The following is a 16,630-nucleotide window of genomic DNA, read 5'->3' as shown; positions in this document are numbered from 1 at the left end:
TTTGGGGTAAACACCCAGTAGTGCAATTGCTGGGTCATAGGGTAGCTCTATTTTTAACTTTTTGAAGAACCTCCATAGTGTTTTCCAGAGTGGCTGCACCAGCTTGCAGTCCCACCAACAGTGTAAGAGGGTTCCCCTTTCCCCACAACCTCTCCAACATTTGTTGTTCCCTGACTTGTCAATTCTGGCCATCTAACTGGTGTAAGGTGGTATCTCATTGTGGTTTTGATTTGTATTTCCCTGATGGCAAGTGATGTGGAACATTTTTTCATGTGTCTGTTGGTCATTTGTATGTCTTCTTTGGAGAAGTGTCTGTTCATGTCTTCTGCCCATTTATTGACTGGATTATTAGTTTTTTGGGTGTTGAGTTTGAGAAGTTCTTTATAGATTCTGGATACCAGACCTTTACCTATTATGACATTTGCAAATATCTTCTCCCATTCCATAGGTTGTCTTTTAGTTTTGTTGACTGTTTTCTTGATACTCAGTTTTATCCAGTTCTCATGTGGAGTGAAAAACTTTGGCCTTCAGTGTAGCCATTCCCATCCCCTTGCTGTATTTCTAATTATTTCCAGAGTCCCAGAAAGGGGAGATGGGGTTCTCATTCACACAGAGAATACCCAGGGATAGGTGGGGAGCTCTCACGATGGTCCTGTGTTAACCTAGGACCAACAGGTTCTGTTATACCAAAGGAAAGACTGCAGCCCTGCCTCTGAGGGCTTGGTGCTTGGCTTGCTGGAGTAAGTACTGTAATGGTTGGCTAGCTTGCCTCCCTCCCCTGGCTGATTGAGATACCTTCATTCCGAAGAGCAGACGCTCGCGCATGCGCAGTATGCTCCAGGAGCTGGCCTCTGTCCAAAGACTACTGCACAACAGCCCTGTTCCAAACACTTGAGCATCAGCCCTGAGGCTGTACCAGCTACACCTGAATCACTGCTGCTTCTATCCACTGATGGGAAAGAAGGAAAAAGAGTCCAAACTAGCACCTTTCGCTCTCTTCCTAAAGGAAGAATTCTAGCTTCTCCCCCCCTCCCCGCCCCGGTTTTTAAAAATTTTAATTCCACTACGGTTAACACACAGTACTATGTTTGTTTCAGGTGTACAATGTATGTGCTTAAGATTAATGGGATGTCATTTTTCAGGGCCTATGAATGGCCAAAACTAGAGAATATATGTATGTTAATGTATGATATATATCATAAACATGCACACATATATGTGTATATATACACAGTTTTGCATCTATTTATTTTTATATAAAATGTATTTATTAAATATATATTGAAATATATATTATTATTAATATATATATAGAAAACTATGAGTTTGTATTGATACCTACATCCATTTCCAATCCAACACTATAAGTTTCTCTATTTTTTTAAGTCACACTGGAAGTTATTTAGTTCAAATGTTAGAAATAAGAAGTAATATCACACCCCTTCCTTCCCTTGAAATACTTGACTTTGTTGCAGTCATCAGCTTTCCTCTTTTGGATAAGAAGTTCATGACTGCATTCATGCATTTATCTGATAGCCATTTCCTTTAAAGGATATTGCTTCCTCCAGAATTAGCTCCCTGTAGCTCTTCTTTCTCCATGTTTCTCATGACCTGTTTTGAAATTCTTATTGAATTCAAGTTTTGTTCCTTTCCAAATTTGTAATTCCCTTCTCTTAGAGTAAGGAACTTGGCTCTCATTATTCTTATATGTTTACCCATTTGACTGATCATCCTATATATAACTAATCTCTGATCTTCAGCCCCACCTTACCTATGCATGGACACTCTTCTTTCTTTGCTTGGGGTCTGACTCCTTATGCTAGGCTGCCACTCCATGTGGACACCCTCTTCACTTAACTCTGGCTCTGAATTCCCACACCAACCAGCCCACGCATGCAGATGTCCTGTGACCCTTCTTGGTCTCTAAAGGAATGCACTCCTCTCCCTCCTCTGGCTTTGATTTCCCACAATTGGGCTGCCTCTTGCCTGAAGGCCTTCCTTACCCCTTGGTTGTGAGGCTGTCCCTCCCCATCACAGGAAGGCCTTATTCACTCTGCTTGGAACCTGACATCTCATGCCAGGCTCTCTTGCACCCTTTGCCCTCCCCTATTGGACTCTGACATCTGCTCTGGTCTATTGCTCATCTCTACCCCCACTATAGACACCTGCCTTGTTCTTCTTCAACTAATGACTTTAGGACTAAAATTTTCAGGAACGGAGGGCCTCCACTAGGTTGTTTAAAATATGAAAAAATGGAGTTTCAGATGCTTATGTGGCTTGTCCAGGGTCACCAAGCAAACTAAAGACACTGTCAGTACAAATTCAGGTATTCCTGAGTATAAGCTGTGTGAGGGCAGGGACTTTGCCTCTCTTGTTTACTCTATCATCCTCAGCACCTAGCACAATGTTTGCTTTGGAGTAGAACAAATGAATAAATGAATTATTCCCTGTTTAGTTTTTTTCCTTTTCCTGTTCCTTTTTGTGATCTTGATATATGTGTGTGTGTGTGTGTATAAAATTGATGTCTATATATTTGTCTATAACCAATAGAAATTCATGCTCTAATATCAGTGTCAACATCTAAATATCTGTGCTTAGAAATTTCTTCTATTCCATAAATTTCTAGAGTTCCTAGCTGGATAGATGGCATATAAATGAAAATATGAAAGTACTAAGAAGCTACAGCCATTATAACATCCCAGGATTCCAGCATTTCCATCGAGTGTGGTGAAGAAAATGTCTGAGAACCACCCAAGTCAGTTTTTCAGTCACCAGACTACAGCCCCTTCAAAATGTTTGAAATACAACAAGGGAAAACTTCCATCACCTTATAGCAAACATGGGCCCCATGATCAGTTCCTTTAGTCACTCTGCTCAACCAAGTAAGACCTTTCTGCAGATGATCATGCAGGGCAATGTCTCCAAAGCACATTCTGAAAGATCGCTATCTCTGAGAAATTCTTCTTGAGAAGAGGATTCTGTGGTCAACACTGGGAACCTGACAATTCACAATGTATGTGAGCATATTAAAAGCTCTAAGAGGGGTGCCTGGGTGGCTCAGTCGGTTGGGCGTCTGCCTTCAGCTTGGGTCATGGTCCCAGGGTCCTGGGATCTAGCCCTGCGTCAGGCTTCCCGCTCAGCAGGGAGTTTGCTTCTCCCTCCCCCGCCCACTCATGATTGTGCTTTCTCTCTCTCTCTGAAATAAACCAGTGAAATCTTTTTAAAAAAATAAAGGCTCTAAGAAATCCTAGAGTTGAAGAAAACTATTACCTTTGTGTAACCTAATGTCACTCAAAGTTCCTTAACCAGAGAGTTCCTGTTTAGAGTAATACCCACCCAAGTCTCATTTCCTCATTCGTACAATGGGCAAAAAATACCTGTTACAGAATAAATGAGATAAAGATACATAAAGTGCATAGCACAATGCTTGGTATATTCTAGGCACTTCGTAAGTGCTACTTCCTTTTCTTAGACATTATTTATTTAAAATGATCCCTTTTATTATTGAAAGAATAATAGATATATTCATTATTGTTATAATTGAAAAAATATTAAATGAGAAAAACTTCAAATCACAAAGGGTGTAAAATGAAAAATGAGTTTCTTAGATCTCTCAGATTCCCAAGAAGAATTATTTTTAATGTACCCTTCCCAACATTTTCTGTGCATATACATGCAGACATCTGAGAAACAGATTTTTAAAAATCTATTCACAGCAAATGAAACAGTGGATTCACATTCATTTATGTTGTGCTGCTGCAGCATTACTTCTAAGTTCTTCCATTTTGGGGTACATCGATGTGTTTTTCTGAAATCCTTGGGTGGGGTAAAGGTTAGAGCCCTATGTTCATGTCCCCTAAAGCTGTATTTTGATAAAGTGAGTATTAGAGAGAATAGGGGAAACATATAATTGTTTTGGGAGTTGAAAAAGTCAGCTTAAATGTGTCCTCTTTTGTAAAATCTTTCTTAATCCCCCAGGAACAGGACTCTGATTGAGGTGAATATTCATTCCTCCAGTCTTTCAGGTGGTGATGGAGTGGGGATGGGGGGAAAGAACATGAGAGCCTGGGCAGGAGAGGGTCAGAGCTGCAGCTGCAGAGACAAGCTTACATTGATCCAGATGGTGAATTCGTCTGCTAGGGTTGCTGCAACAAAGTACTACAACTGAGTGGCTTAAGCAAAAAAAAATTATTGTCTCACAGTTCTGGAGGCTAGAAGTCCAAACTCAAGGTGCCAGCAGTGTTGGTTCCTTCTGAGGGCTCGGAGGGAAGGCTCTGTCCCAGATCTCTTTCCTTGGTCTGTGGACAACCACTTTCTCCCTGTGTTTCTTCCTAAATTCTTGCCTCTGCATATCTCTGTGCAAATTTCCTCTTATAAGGATACCAGTTTTACTGGTTTAGAGCCTGCTCCAATGACCTCATTTAAGCTTGCTTACCTCTGTGATGACCCTATCTCCAAATAAGGTCACATTCTGAGGTACTGGGGGTTAGAATTTCAACATAGGAATTTTTAGGGAGACGCAATTCAGCACATAACAAGTGGGTTGTAGTACTGGGATTTTGTGCTTTGCAAAACTCACCCCATGCTAATAAAGCCACTCACCCACTGCAGCTTTCAATATGTGGGCTCCTTTAAAAAAGTGCAAGGACTAGAATTGTGTGTGTGTGTCACTCCCCCTTGTTGACGAGAGGGAGTCCGTGTGGCCTGAAGCACCTGTTAGTCTACCTCAGCTAGATCCCCCTAAAACCAAAGTGTAAGAAGATGACTTGGTTTCTTTTTTATTTTTTGCTCCCTTCCCCACCTTCTTGCTTATCTGGACATTTATACTTTGACCCTGTTAACTATCCCTCCCTTTCTTCTTTATGACCCTCAGTTATCTTCTCTTCCCATAATTCCAACCTCTTTTTCATGCTCTCATTCAGTGAAGGATGAGGAAATTGCAGTGAGAGCATGTACCTTTCATTAGATGATTCAAACTGCATCCTGCAAAATGAGGACTTCTGCCTGATAGATCACTGAAAGGGGGAATTATTTTTATTTTTTAGAATAGTTTCTGATTAAGCTTCTTGGCTCAAGAAGAAAGACACTAGTTGTGTTTCAGCCAGGAGTGGATTTGTGGCTTGGCTTCTCCATGGCTTCCTGCCGTGCATGTGACCTCAGGGTGCTGACAGCCGTTGTGTGTGGACTGCTGACGACCATCGTTTTGGGACTGGGCATCTGGACGACTGTGCTTAAGATCCAGAGAGGTAATATTGTTTATGGTTAACTATGTTATGTTTATCTTTAACTTTCTACATTTAACTCAAATCAGGAGAAGGTATTGAGCCTCTGTCCCTGACACCTAACACACCATACTGCAAATAGCCATGTCTGGGCTGAGGTTGCCCACCAAGGTGTCATGTGTGAAATGCAACAGGCAAGGGTCAGTCAATGGCTAGCATATGGTTGCACACACATGAATATGAATGTGAGTGTGAGTGGGCATAGTGATGAATTACCTAGTTTGATTCACCTCTTCTTGCTCTTTTTAACTCCTGACTGGGTAACAGCTTAATTAAAATCATTACTAACACATGTTTGGGTCTGTTTAGCTAAATCCACGAAAGATAAGTAAGTATGGACACACACACATACATACGCACATAATCAAACAGGTGCAGAATGGAATTTCATCTCAAGAAGAAAGTCTAGGGATGTTCTCACTAGGATTGTAAATAAAATCTTATGGTTTGTGTACAAAGTTCTCATTTTCCAAGTGTTAACTACTCAAAAATGAAGATTACCTAGAAAATGATTTTTCTGGTTGTTCAGCAAATGTTTGTTAGTAAACTGCTATGTGCTAAAGCCGACACTGGAAGGTGGGAGGGGGAGCAATGGTGTGTAAAACGATGATGTTAGAGGAAACCCCCCAAAAACTCACAACAAAGACTTTCTATAACCCCAGCGCTGGTTCCCTTGGGCTGCCAGAGGTTCTCCACAAAGGGATTCAAAGCTGGATGTACTGAGTATTCCCTTTTGTAACAAACAGAGAAAGATTCTAATAAAACTGAGTAAATAAGTGTAAATAAAACCCATCAAAAGAGCAGAAGGAGGGGTGATCTGCCCTCTGAGAAAATAGTTAACTGAGGAGGATAGAAGGTTTGGGGAACCGGCAGAAGCACAATGCATGTTGGGGACAAAAGAAATCAAATATATTAGCTATTGATGGAGTGGTAGCTGAGAAGGGGTCTGATCGCCCTCCCCTCCCCCCACCCCTCAGAACATTATCTAGAAAACATGGTACTAACAGGATTTGGATAATTAGCGTGAGAAAATTTGCCAGAACAAAAACAATAGAATTTAAACTTGAGAAAAATGTGTTTTTATTTGTTTTGTTTATTTATTTGTTGGTTTAAGTTTTGTTTAAAGTTAGAAAAATTATGAACTATAGGTTTCACCCAATTAAGCTTCTAAATTTATAAGACTTTATTTAAAGAGTGTACTTTTAAGGTATCGTTCTTTCCTTCCTCCCTCCCTCTTTTCCTTCTTTCCATTATATGACATCTACTTTGAAAGGGAAACTTGTGGTGAGTTAAAAGGACACAGGTACAATAGAACCATTAAAATAAGGACCAAAGTATAAAACATTATAAGGAAGAAAACAGGGAGTTGCTAAAAATAAATACAAAACATAATCCCTGAGACATATCCCGGAACTTCCTGAGGGCTAAGACCCCAAATGAAGCATACTAGGCAACAAAAAACCCTTGTTCAACAGTAAAAGCATACCAGCTCCTCAAAAATAAGAGACAAATGTGTCCTTGCTCTGAATTTTTCTTAAAAAAATGTTTTAATTGAATGCAGTTGACATACAATGTTATATTATGACATTAGCTTCAGGTGTACAAATGATTTGACAAGTTTATGATTTATGCTTATCTCATTTAACCCAAACGACTACCTTTGAGGCAGTTATTATTATATCCATGATACTGATGGGGAAACTCAGGCTCAGAAAATGTTGTCAAGCTTACTTACTTAGCTAGGGAGTGTTGGGTCTGGATTTAAATCTAGATTACTCTGACTTTAGGTTCTTTCTCTTCACTCCCACATATTCTGCCTTCTAGAGGGAAGACAAGGTTAACTCAATCAATTAATTCCTCTCTTTTTTTTTTTTTTTTTTGAGGCAACTATGCCCCAAATCCCTAATTCACAAAGATAAGCAGTAACCAGTAGAATGTTTTGCTAGGCAAGGTTAGGCACTTTGGTAAGTCACGTTGTTTGTGAGATCTACAATTATTAATTAATTGAGATCTACATTATTAATGCTGCTTATAGAGTGTAGATTAGTATGTTCACTTTTAAGGTTTTCTGAGTCTTCAAATGGTGTTTACAGACTTTTGGAGTAACTGCTAGAGCTTTGCCACATTCTTCTAGGTCTTGCCAAAGTATTTCCTTCAGTTTCGCAGTTATGTGATTGTCTGCTGTTAAACTTCTAGTCTAGAACAGCTAAAGAGATTACATTCAGAGTGCATTGCCTGGAAAACTGCTCATGTTCTAGCAGCTTTCCTCCTGGTGACTGCCTTTAATGAAAAGATTTCTCACATTCACATAAGCCCCAATATCTACTGGCCATCAAACAAACCACGAATGAGCTTATCTCTAATTATTCTAAGTATAATTATTCATTTTTTTTCAGTGAATCATTGGTTTAAATATCAAACAAGTGCTTCAAGGCATGGCCTCTAGAATGCCAGTGATCTGTGTTGTATAGAAAACTTTTCATTCTGCTCCTACTGCTTAATAAGACCTCTTGTAAAAGATCATGGTTTAAAGCCCTAGTCCAGATGAAGTTGATAGCATTTCATGGAAGTACACACGACTTCTTTCAGAATTACTAGAATAGTCTTTGGCATATTTATGCCACTGATGAAAACACTAAATAATAATAATTTTTTTTTTTCCACCAAAGCAACCCAGTGAGATACATTGTTAAGTGTAACATTTTCTCCATCTAGGCTTTCAGGAATAAGATATCCTATGCTTTTGAAGTTTTGTTTGGTAAAGAAATTTTTCAAAACTATTGATGACTCTTGCAATTTCCAAAAGGAGCTCAAGACTTGGAGATCTCTTATGATGATGTCAGTTTACTGGAACACTCTTTATCCAGAGTTTCACATGGCTGTCTCTTTGATGATTTAGACCTTTTCTGTCCACTCAGTCTAAGGTTATCATTCTATTTGCTCTCTTTCACGTATATTTTGCTCATGGCTTTTATCATCTGATAATCTCTCACTTATTGCTGTCTCCCCATTCCAAGAATGAAAGCCCCAAGAAAGCAGGGAACTAACTTATTAATCTGCATTCCCTGCACCTAGAAGAGAACTTGGAATATAGTTGCCAACATAGCTGATGAGCAAATGGAAGAATCACATGAAAACCAGAAACTGGACTAAAAGTTGTCAAATAGTTGTATTCGGAGATAAAAGAATATAGCTACCAATTCTTTGTAATTTGCCTCAAAATATTAAGATAAATGATATTATGTATTTATTTTCAGCAGTTAAGCAGACACCATTTTAGTTTTCTTCCTCTGCTCCAAGCCATGCAACACTCCAACCATTTCCAGAACTTTGGCTTCATTAAGATCTCTCCAGTTGTGTATGGCCTCTTTTGTTTGGCTGTGTGATCAGCAATCTTAAGTGCTTTCATGTTGGAGCAAATCAAAGTTTTGTCAGACCTCTAACCTTTTCACATTAGGAATTTTATCAAATAATATGCACCCTATTGAATGTGTTTTCAGAGTGAACAACAATAAGGTGTTCTATCTCTCTTGGATTTGTGCTCCCAGTAGCAATGAATCTTGTAATACAAGAAGCAGCGTGGCTTTTTGGTCCAGTCACATTTGATGAAAGTAAAATGAAATATAATTAAGTTTTATTGTGCATCTTTCCCTTGACATTTTCCAACTTGAGCTAGGCCTGATGTAAACATAGACAGATGTCCATAATCATAATAGTAGGGGATGTTTTCCTGAACTCTTAGGGAGAATATCTTAACCTTATAACATATTAGCATTGATGATAATACCTTATTGAACCTTCTTGAATCTTCTAGATTATAAAATTCCTCCTCTCTGCCATCCTGAGTGCCTTTCCCACCCATCTCTAGGTGCTCTGACCTTCATTTCCTATCATAGGATTCACTGATGCCTCTGGCCAGCAAGAGACTTTAGTAGGTTGCAATATTCCCAAACCCTGAGGTCAAACTTCATAGAATTGAAATTCTTGCACAGTAAGAAATGTGGATTGTGGGGAAAGGTCAATGAGAGTTTATTGATTCTCAGAAAATAATTTGTACACGATGCTTGACTTTCATTTTACTCAATTACAGTACTTCCTCAAGAGGCAAACTTGATAATAAATCAAATTCATGGGACTGCTCCTGGAGGACAGGTTGCATTTGGGGGTTCAAAAAAAGGTCCAGATGGAAAAGGTTGGGTTTTAGATAGCTATAGTGTTATTTAGTCTTAATCTCTATTCTGCTCCTTTACCAGTCTCCCTTCTTACTTCCTCATGTACCCACTCTCTAAATCAAGAGAACAATTATTATGAAAGGGAAGGGATTTGTTTGGGAGGAATAAATTTTGTTATGTAATTGGCTGAGGGGCATGAATTATTTTAACATCAGTGATGTTTAAATTGCTGATCCCATTTTCAAAGTCAGTTTCTTAAATTAAGAAGCTAGAACCTTGGCTTAGTGGATTTTTCCTTGATCTCCAGGTATTAGTTTTACTTAAAATTCTGAATACAACCACTATCCATAGATCTTTTGATACCATATGTTACTGAAGAACGTCGAGTATAAAATATGGTGGTTAGGAGTGTGCACATGAGAATAAGGGGGTGGGGGAAAGTACATGAGTAGAAAAAAAGAAAAAGTCCTGGAGCCTGACTGCCTTGTTGAAATGCCAATGTCACCACTGACTAACTGAGTAAACTTGAGCAAGTTATTCAACATTTCTGTGCCTCAGTTTTCCTATTACGGGAGTAATAATATACCTACCTTACAGAGCTGTCATTAAATGATTAAATGAGTTTTAATACACTTACAGGTTTAAGATGACATCTAGGACACTATAAGCATTCAACAAATGTTAAATCCTATTTTTAACTTATGAATTTTTAGATAATTTAGTGCATAGTTTTCTCCACTCCCTGAATTATACCTTGAATAGATGCCATTGGCCTAGATTGGATCTTCGGATTGAAATTCAGCTTTTCAAACTGAAGGTCTACTATAGGTATAATCATTAAGTTCAGCTGATTAATTTATTTAAAATTTTTTTTTAAAGATTTATTTATTTTTATTTGAGAGAGAGAGAGGGAGAGGGAAAGGGAGAGGGGAAGCAGACTCCCCTTTTAGCACACCCAGTGTGGAGTCTGATGTGGGGCTGGATCTCTCCACCCTGAGATCATGACCTGAGCCGACCTGACCTGAGCCGAAACCAAGAGTCAGACACTCCACCGAGTGATCCACCCAGGTGCCCCTCAACAGATTAGTTTAAAACAGAAACAGAGGGGCGCCTGGTGGCTCAGTCGTTAAGCCCCTGCCTTCAGCTCAGGTCATGGTCCCAGGGTCCTGGGATTGAGTCCTCTGTCGGGCTCCCTGCTCGGCGGGAAGTCTGCTCCTCCCTCTCCCACTCCCCTTGCTTGTGTTCCCTCTCTCACTGTGTCTCTCTCTGTCAAATAAATAAATAAATCTTTAAAAAAAAAAATAAAACAGAAACAGAAACCGTTCTAAGAGTTGCTATATCTTCCTGCATTTAAAAAAAATATTTGTACTATGCTACACCATCAGGGAAAATTTTATTAAAATATGCAACCAGTTTATTGAAATATGCAACCTGGTAGTTCTTTTTGAATAACTTTTACCTTAAGGAAAAACTATACCTTATGTATTTTATTTGTTTAAATTTTTTAGGGTTTCTTTTCACAATGGAATAAACTTTTCTCATTTAAAAGGAATCTTCATCCTCATCCAAATATTTCAAATTCCTGGTCTGGGACAAATGACAGATGCCAAGATGTTAAAACCATAAGAATTGGAGCCAGACACTAGAGGCTTCTGATGGAATTTCTTTGACTAAGGAAAGATATTTTTATTCCCGCACTTAATTAAACTAGACTTTTCAAAACAGATTCTAATTTTGTCTAGTTTAGGAGAGGAAATGAAATTCATGTTTTCCATTTGGAAGTTTTAATATTTTATGCTAGTTTCTCAGGCAGCATGAAGTGTTTTACATATGCTTTGCATTTAATTATCCATGTTGTGTGGTGAAGATATTGAAAATAGGGCTAATATTTCTGGAAATATTACTTATTATAATTTAAGAAAATGTAGGGAAATATACTGGTGTTATTTTTTTTTAAAGATTTTATTTATTTATTTATTTATTTGACAGCGAGAGAGAGAGAGAGAGATCACAAGCGGGCTGGGGCAGAAGGAGAGGGAGAAGCAGGCTTCCCGCGGAGCAGGGAGCCCGATGTGGGGCTCGATCCCAGGACCCCGGGACCACGACCCGAGCCGAAGGCAGACGCTTAACGACTGAGCCACCCAGGCGCCCCAAATAAATAAAAATCTTAAAAAAAATAAGTCAGAATAGCAGGAGAAAAACTAAAGTTAAATAATATTTATATATCAGAGAGACCCAGAAGAACTAACTCTTTTATTTTAAAGATTTTATTTATTTATTTATTTATTTGACAGAGAGAGAGAGAGATCACAAGCGGGCTGGGGCAGAAGGAGAGGGAGAAGCAGGCTTCCCGCGGAGCAGGGAGCCCGATGCGGGGCTCGATCCCAGGACGTGGGATCATGACCCGAGCCGAACGCAGATGCTTAACCGACTAAGCCACCCAGGTGCCCCTTATACTGGCGTTGTAAAAGAAAACTACTACTATTAAACATATTCCAGTATATTAATCCTCAAGTAACTTGAAGCTGATGCTTACCCTCCCCGTTTTCCCTTGTGGTAAAGGCAGCAGTTAGGAGAGGGCAGGAGAACTTGATTAGTAACCAAGAGATCTGAGTTAACTCCACTCAGCTATCAATAAATTACTAATCTGGAACAAGTTACTCTTTATATAGGAGGTACTCTTTATGTAGAATGGGGATGTTGGGCTAATGAATAGCTAATGTCATTTTCATGAGTCCATAGGTTTAAAAGCTAGTTAAGTGAAAGAAACAAAGCACTTAATCTTTCTGGGTCTGATTTTCTTTACTTAAAATATGGAGGTTTAAAAATACCAAATCTACCTTTGTTATATTTTGTGGGTAATTTAGGACAGGGTCTTGAACTGTGGAGCAAAAGGTGTTAAAATTGTGATTATGACAGAGGAATGGTAGCTCAGCTTCAGCTTGATATCCTCAACCAAAATGCAAATGCCAAAGAGGCCAGTCAGCAAACATTTGTTGAGTACCATCTATGCATTTGTCATTGAGCTGGACCTGGAGATAAAAGAAATTAAAAAAATATAAATATAAAAAATGGGGCGCCTGGGTGGCTCAGTCGTTAAGCCTCTGCTTTCAGCTCAGATCATGATCCCAGGGTCCTAGGATCGAGCCCCACATCGGGCTCCCTGCTCGGCAGGAAGCCTGCTTCTCCCTCTCCCACTCCCCCTGCTCATGTTCCCTCTCTCACTGTGTCTCTCTGTCAAATAAACAAATAAAATCTTTAAAAATAAATAAATAAATAAATATAAAAGAAAGTCAATTCTAAGGATGGCTGTTTGGCAGTAATGAAAAGAACAAAGCAATGGAACGGAAATTAAAAACAAAACAAAACAGGAGCAGACTAGGGACGCCTAGTTGGCTCAGCTGGTTAAGTGTTTACCTTCAGCTCAGGTCATGGTCCCAGGATCCTGGGATCGAGCCCTGCATCTGGCTTCCCGCTCAGTGAGGAGTCTGCTTCTCCCTCTCCCTCTGACTCTCCCCCTGCTTGTGCTCTTTTTCTCTCTCTGACAAATAAGTAAAATCTTAAAAAAAAAGGAAAAGAAACCAAAAGCTAGTTTTTTGAAAAGATGAATTTAAATAGATAAATATCTGGTGAGATTTGTCAAGACAAAAAGGCATAATTAAGAAATATGTACAAAAATAAAGGGGGTCACAACACAAGTAGGATAACAGACAAGATTTAAGCAAAAGTCAAGTGGGAATGCCAGCTCCATGTTTTTATTTTCCAACCTGTGAATGTATTACCTATTAAAATATATAATAAAGCAGTGATTATAAAAATGTAATAAAATCATAACATATACCATAGAAAACCTTATCCTGGCTAATATAAAAACTTTGGCCAGGTGACAATTTTCTAAAAAAATATAAACGACCAAATTTACCCCCAAAGGAAGGAAAAAAACCTAAATAGAACTATAACCATTAAAATAGTTGAATTAATTGTAACAAAACAAAACAAAAACGGCATGCAAATGCTATGTATTGATTACCTTACATATAATAATAGTATAAAATAGGTCGCCAATGTACCATCTCCAGGCGGCCCCGGGAACCTGTTTTTCCTGGGAGCAGCTATGAGCAAGCGGAACCAGGTTTCGTACGTGCGGCCAGCCGAACCTGCGTTCCCGGCTCGCTTCAAGGAACGGGTCGGCTACAGAGAAGCGCCTACCGTGGAAACCAAGAGAATCCAGCCTCAGCTCCCAGATGAAGATGGTGATCACAGTGACAAAGAAGATGAACAGCCCCAAGTGGTGGTTTTTTTTTTTTTTTTAAAGATTTTATTTATTTATTTATTGGAGAGCGAGCGAGAGAGAAACAGCATGAGAGAGGAGAGGGTCAGAGGGAGAAGCAGGCTCCCCGCTGAGCCGGGAGCCCGATGTGGGACTCGATCCCAGGACCCCGGGATCATGACCTGAGCCGAAGGCAGTCGCCTAACCAACTGAGCCACCCAGGCGCCCCGCCCCAAGTGGTGGTTTTTAAAAAGGGAGACCCGTCAGTTGAAGAAGTCACGAAAATTAAAGCAGAAATAAAGGCTGCCGAAGCAGATGAAGAACCGGCTATAGTTGATGGAAGAATCACGTATCGAAAACCAGTCAAACGTTCCTCAGATGAAATATATTCAGGTTTAACAGCAAGCTCAAAAAAGAGGAAGGCAAATGAAGATGAAATAAATAAGCAGGACTCAGTTAAAAAGAACTCACAAAAGCAAATCAAAAACAGTTGCCTCCTTTCTTTTGACAATGAAGATGAAACTGAGTAAGTGTAAATATTTTGGACTTGGTCTTCCTTAAGAGTATATGGGGTGTTTTTTAAAGTGACACTTTTTTTTTTCTATTTAAAGATAATACAAGTTCATTATAGAAAATTCAGAAAAAATTTAGTATGATAAAAATTTTGTCTATCGATAACCCTTCGACATGAGGCTAACTCTATAGATATTACTACTATTAACATTTTGAAACTCCCACGTGTGGGGTGTGTATGTATGTAAATTATTTTTTTTAAACAAAATTGAGATTATATTGTATATGTTTTCTGTCCTGCTTTTCACATGACATTATATTCTGAGCATTTTTCCAGATCAATAAAATTAAAAATTTAACATAATTGCTACAGAGGATTTTGTCATTAAACAGATCGCCTATTGCATCTTCATTAGCAGAAGCCCAATTTGGAGGAAGATGATAATGTGCCTGTTTAAGAATACTTCCCCAGCTCCTGCTAAAGGTAGCCATATAACAGCTCTGGCAATTTTAGAGATAAAAGTGGATCTTGTACAAGTGAGCTTCTAGTAGAAGAGATCTTGATAGAAGAGAGGATCTAATGTATAACATGGAGACTGTAGTTAATAACACTATAAAAGAGAGAGATACAAATAGAAGTCTGCTTAATAAAGCTACCAGGTGTTTGATACAAGAAAGCAGATCTGGCAAGCATGAACCTATGTCCTCGTTACATCCTGCTACATCCAGGAGAACAGACATGAAACCTGGGAGTGTTGGAGCCATTTTTTGGCCTAAGGAAGGCAGATCCTTTCTCTGGGTGGTACCGTAGAAAGACTCAAGGCACTTGGATCCTGATAGCATGCCTCGAGGAGCTGCTGCACCAGCCACGGACTGCCAACCTCTGGACTTCTTGTTACATGAGAAGAATAAACCGAAAGTTGTTGGTCAGTAGTACCACTTGCTGACACCTGAGAATTCAATATCTCCTGCCCTCCTTTTCCTTTAAGAGGTCCCCTTTAGTGTTGTGCTCCTAGAATTTGTCAACCTTAAAAATAAAAGTCAATTATTTTACCAGCAAAAAAAAAAAATAGTATAAAATAAGATGCAAAAGATAAATGACAATTTCAATATAGCGTTACCTCTGGGTATGGAGGGAAAGGAATGTTGCTAGAAAGGAGTACAAAGAGTTTCAATTCTTTCTGTAAAGTTTTATTATTTTTAAAAAACTCTGAAGCAAATCTGAGAGAAAGTTACTATCTTTTAAAACTGGCTTTGGGTAGTGGGGGATGTTTTATCCTCTGTATCTTGAATATTTGAAGCATTCAACAATTTAAAAAGATTTAGGTATTCCCTTGGTTACACAGAGAACTTTGTCACATAACAATTACGATTAAATCTCTCTTGGTAGAACTTCGCTCTTTGAGGTCTAGATCTGTTTCTTATTTTTTTATACTAATAGATTTTATTTATTTATTTATTTATTTATTTATTAAAGATTTTATTTATTTATTTATTTGACAGAGAGAGACAGCGAGAGAGGGAACACAAGCAGCAAGGCAGAGGGAGAGGGAGAAGCAGGCTTCCCACTGAGCAGGGACCCCGATGTGGGGCTCGATCCCAGGACCCTGGGATCATGACCTGAGCCAAAGGCAGACGCTTAATGACTGAGCCACCCAGGAACCACCATACTAAGAGATTTTATTTTTCAAGAAGTTTCAGGCTACAGTAAAATTAAGCAGAAAGTATAGAGTTCCCATTAATTCCCTCTCTCATCATCCCTTTTTTTGATTTCCTCAAAATAATTTGCTGGGATTTTGATTGGAATTTCATTAAGTCTATAAATCAAGCTGTGAAAAATTGATAATCTAAGCAATAATAAGTTTTCCTATCTATGAGCATGGAATATCTCTCTACTTATTTAGAATTTCTTTGATTTCTTTTATTAGAAGTTTGTGGTTTTCCTCATATAGATTCTGTACATATTTTGATATATTTATATTCATGTATTTCTTTTTTTTTTGGTGCTAATGTAAATGGTATTGTGCTTTAAAATCCAAATCCAATTTACTTTTGCATATTAACCTTTTATCTCAAAATCTTGCTATAATTGTTTATTAGTTCCAGAAGTTTTTTTGGTGAATCTTTGGGATTTCTGACATAGATAATCATTATCTTCGATATGTGTGTACCTAACAATATAGTGTCAAAATAAGTGAGGCAAAAACTGAGAGAGCTTCAAGAAAAATAAATAAATCTGCTATGATAGTTGGAGACTTAAACATCCCTTATTAGTAATTGACAGATCCAGGAAACAGAAAATCAGTAAAGATAAAGTTGAACTGAAAACACCATCAACTAACTAGATCTATTTGACAATAATTTATAGTATACTTCATCCAATGATGTTAGAA

General features: G+C 38.5%; 2 protein-coding genes across 2 annotated transcripts in view; both read left to right on the top strand.

Moving 5' to 3' along the window:
- The first annotated feature begins 4,987 nt into the window (after window positions 1-4,987).
- ADGRG7 (adhesion G protein-coupled receptor G7) overlaps window positions 4,988-16,630 on the top strand; it is a 68,286-nt gene continuing 56,643 nt past the window's right edge. The window contains exon 1 of the mRNA XM_006729584.3: window positions 4,988-5,246. Within this exon, the coding sequence (XP_006729647.2) occupies window positions 5,132-5,246 (115 nt within the window). The 5' untranslated portion in view covers window positions 4,988-5,131. The remainder of the gene's footprint in view (window positions 5,247-16,630) is intronic.
- On the top strand, window positions 13,518-14,444 carry LOC102726856 (uncharacterized protein KIAA1143-like). Its single transcript, XM_081804424.1, has 3 exons — window positions 13,518-13,742; window position 13,829; window positions 13,962-14,444. The coding sequence occupies exons 1-3, from the start codon at window positions 13,569-13,571 to the stop codon at window positions 14,252-14,254; spliced, it is 468 nt and encodes a 155-aa protein (XP_081660550.1). The 5' UTR covers window positions 13,518-13,568; the 3' UTR covers window positions 14,255-14,444.

Source organism: Leptonychotes weddellii, chromosome 1 (assembly GCF_054177405.1).
Source record: "Leptonychotes weddellii isolate Sample4059 chromosome 1, ASM5417740v2, whole genome shotgun sequence".
Lineage (NCBI taxonomy): Eukaryota > Metazoa > Chordata > Mammalia > Carnivora > Phocidae > Leptonychotes > Leptonychotes weddellii.
This window is presented reverse-complemented; position numbering and strand designations above follow the sequence as displayed.

Excerpts from the sequence above, each read along its gene's own strand:
- LOC102726856 (XM_081804424.1), top strand. The coding sequence starts at position 13,569 with ATGAGCAAGCGGAACCAGGTTTCGTACGTGCGGCCAGCCGAACCTGCG.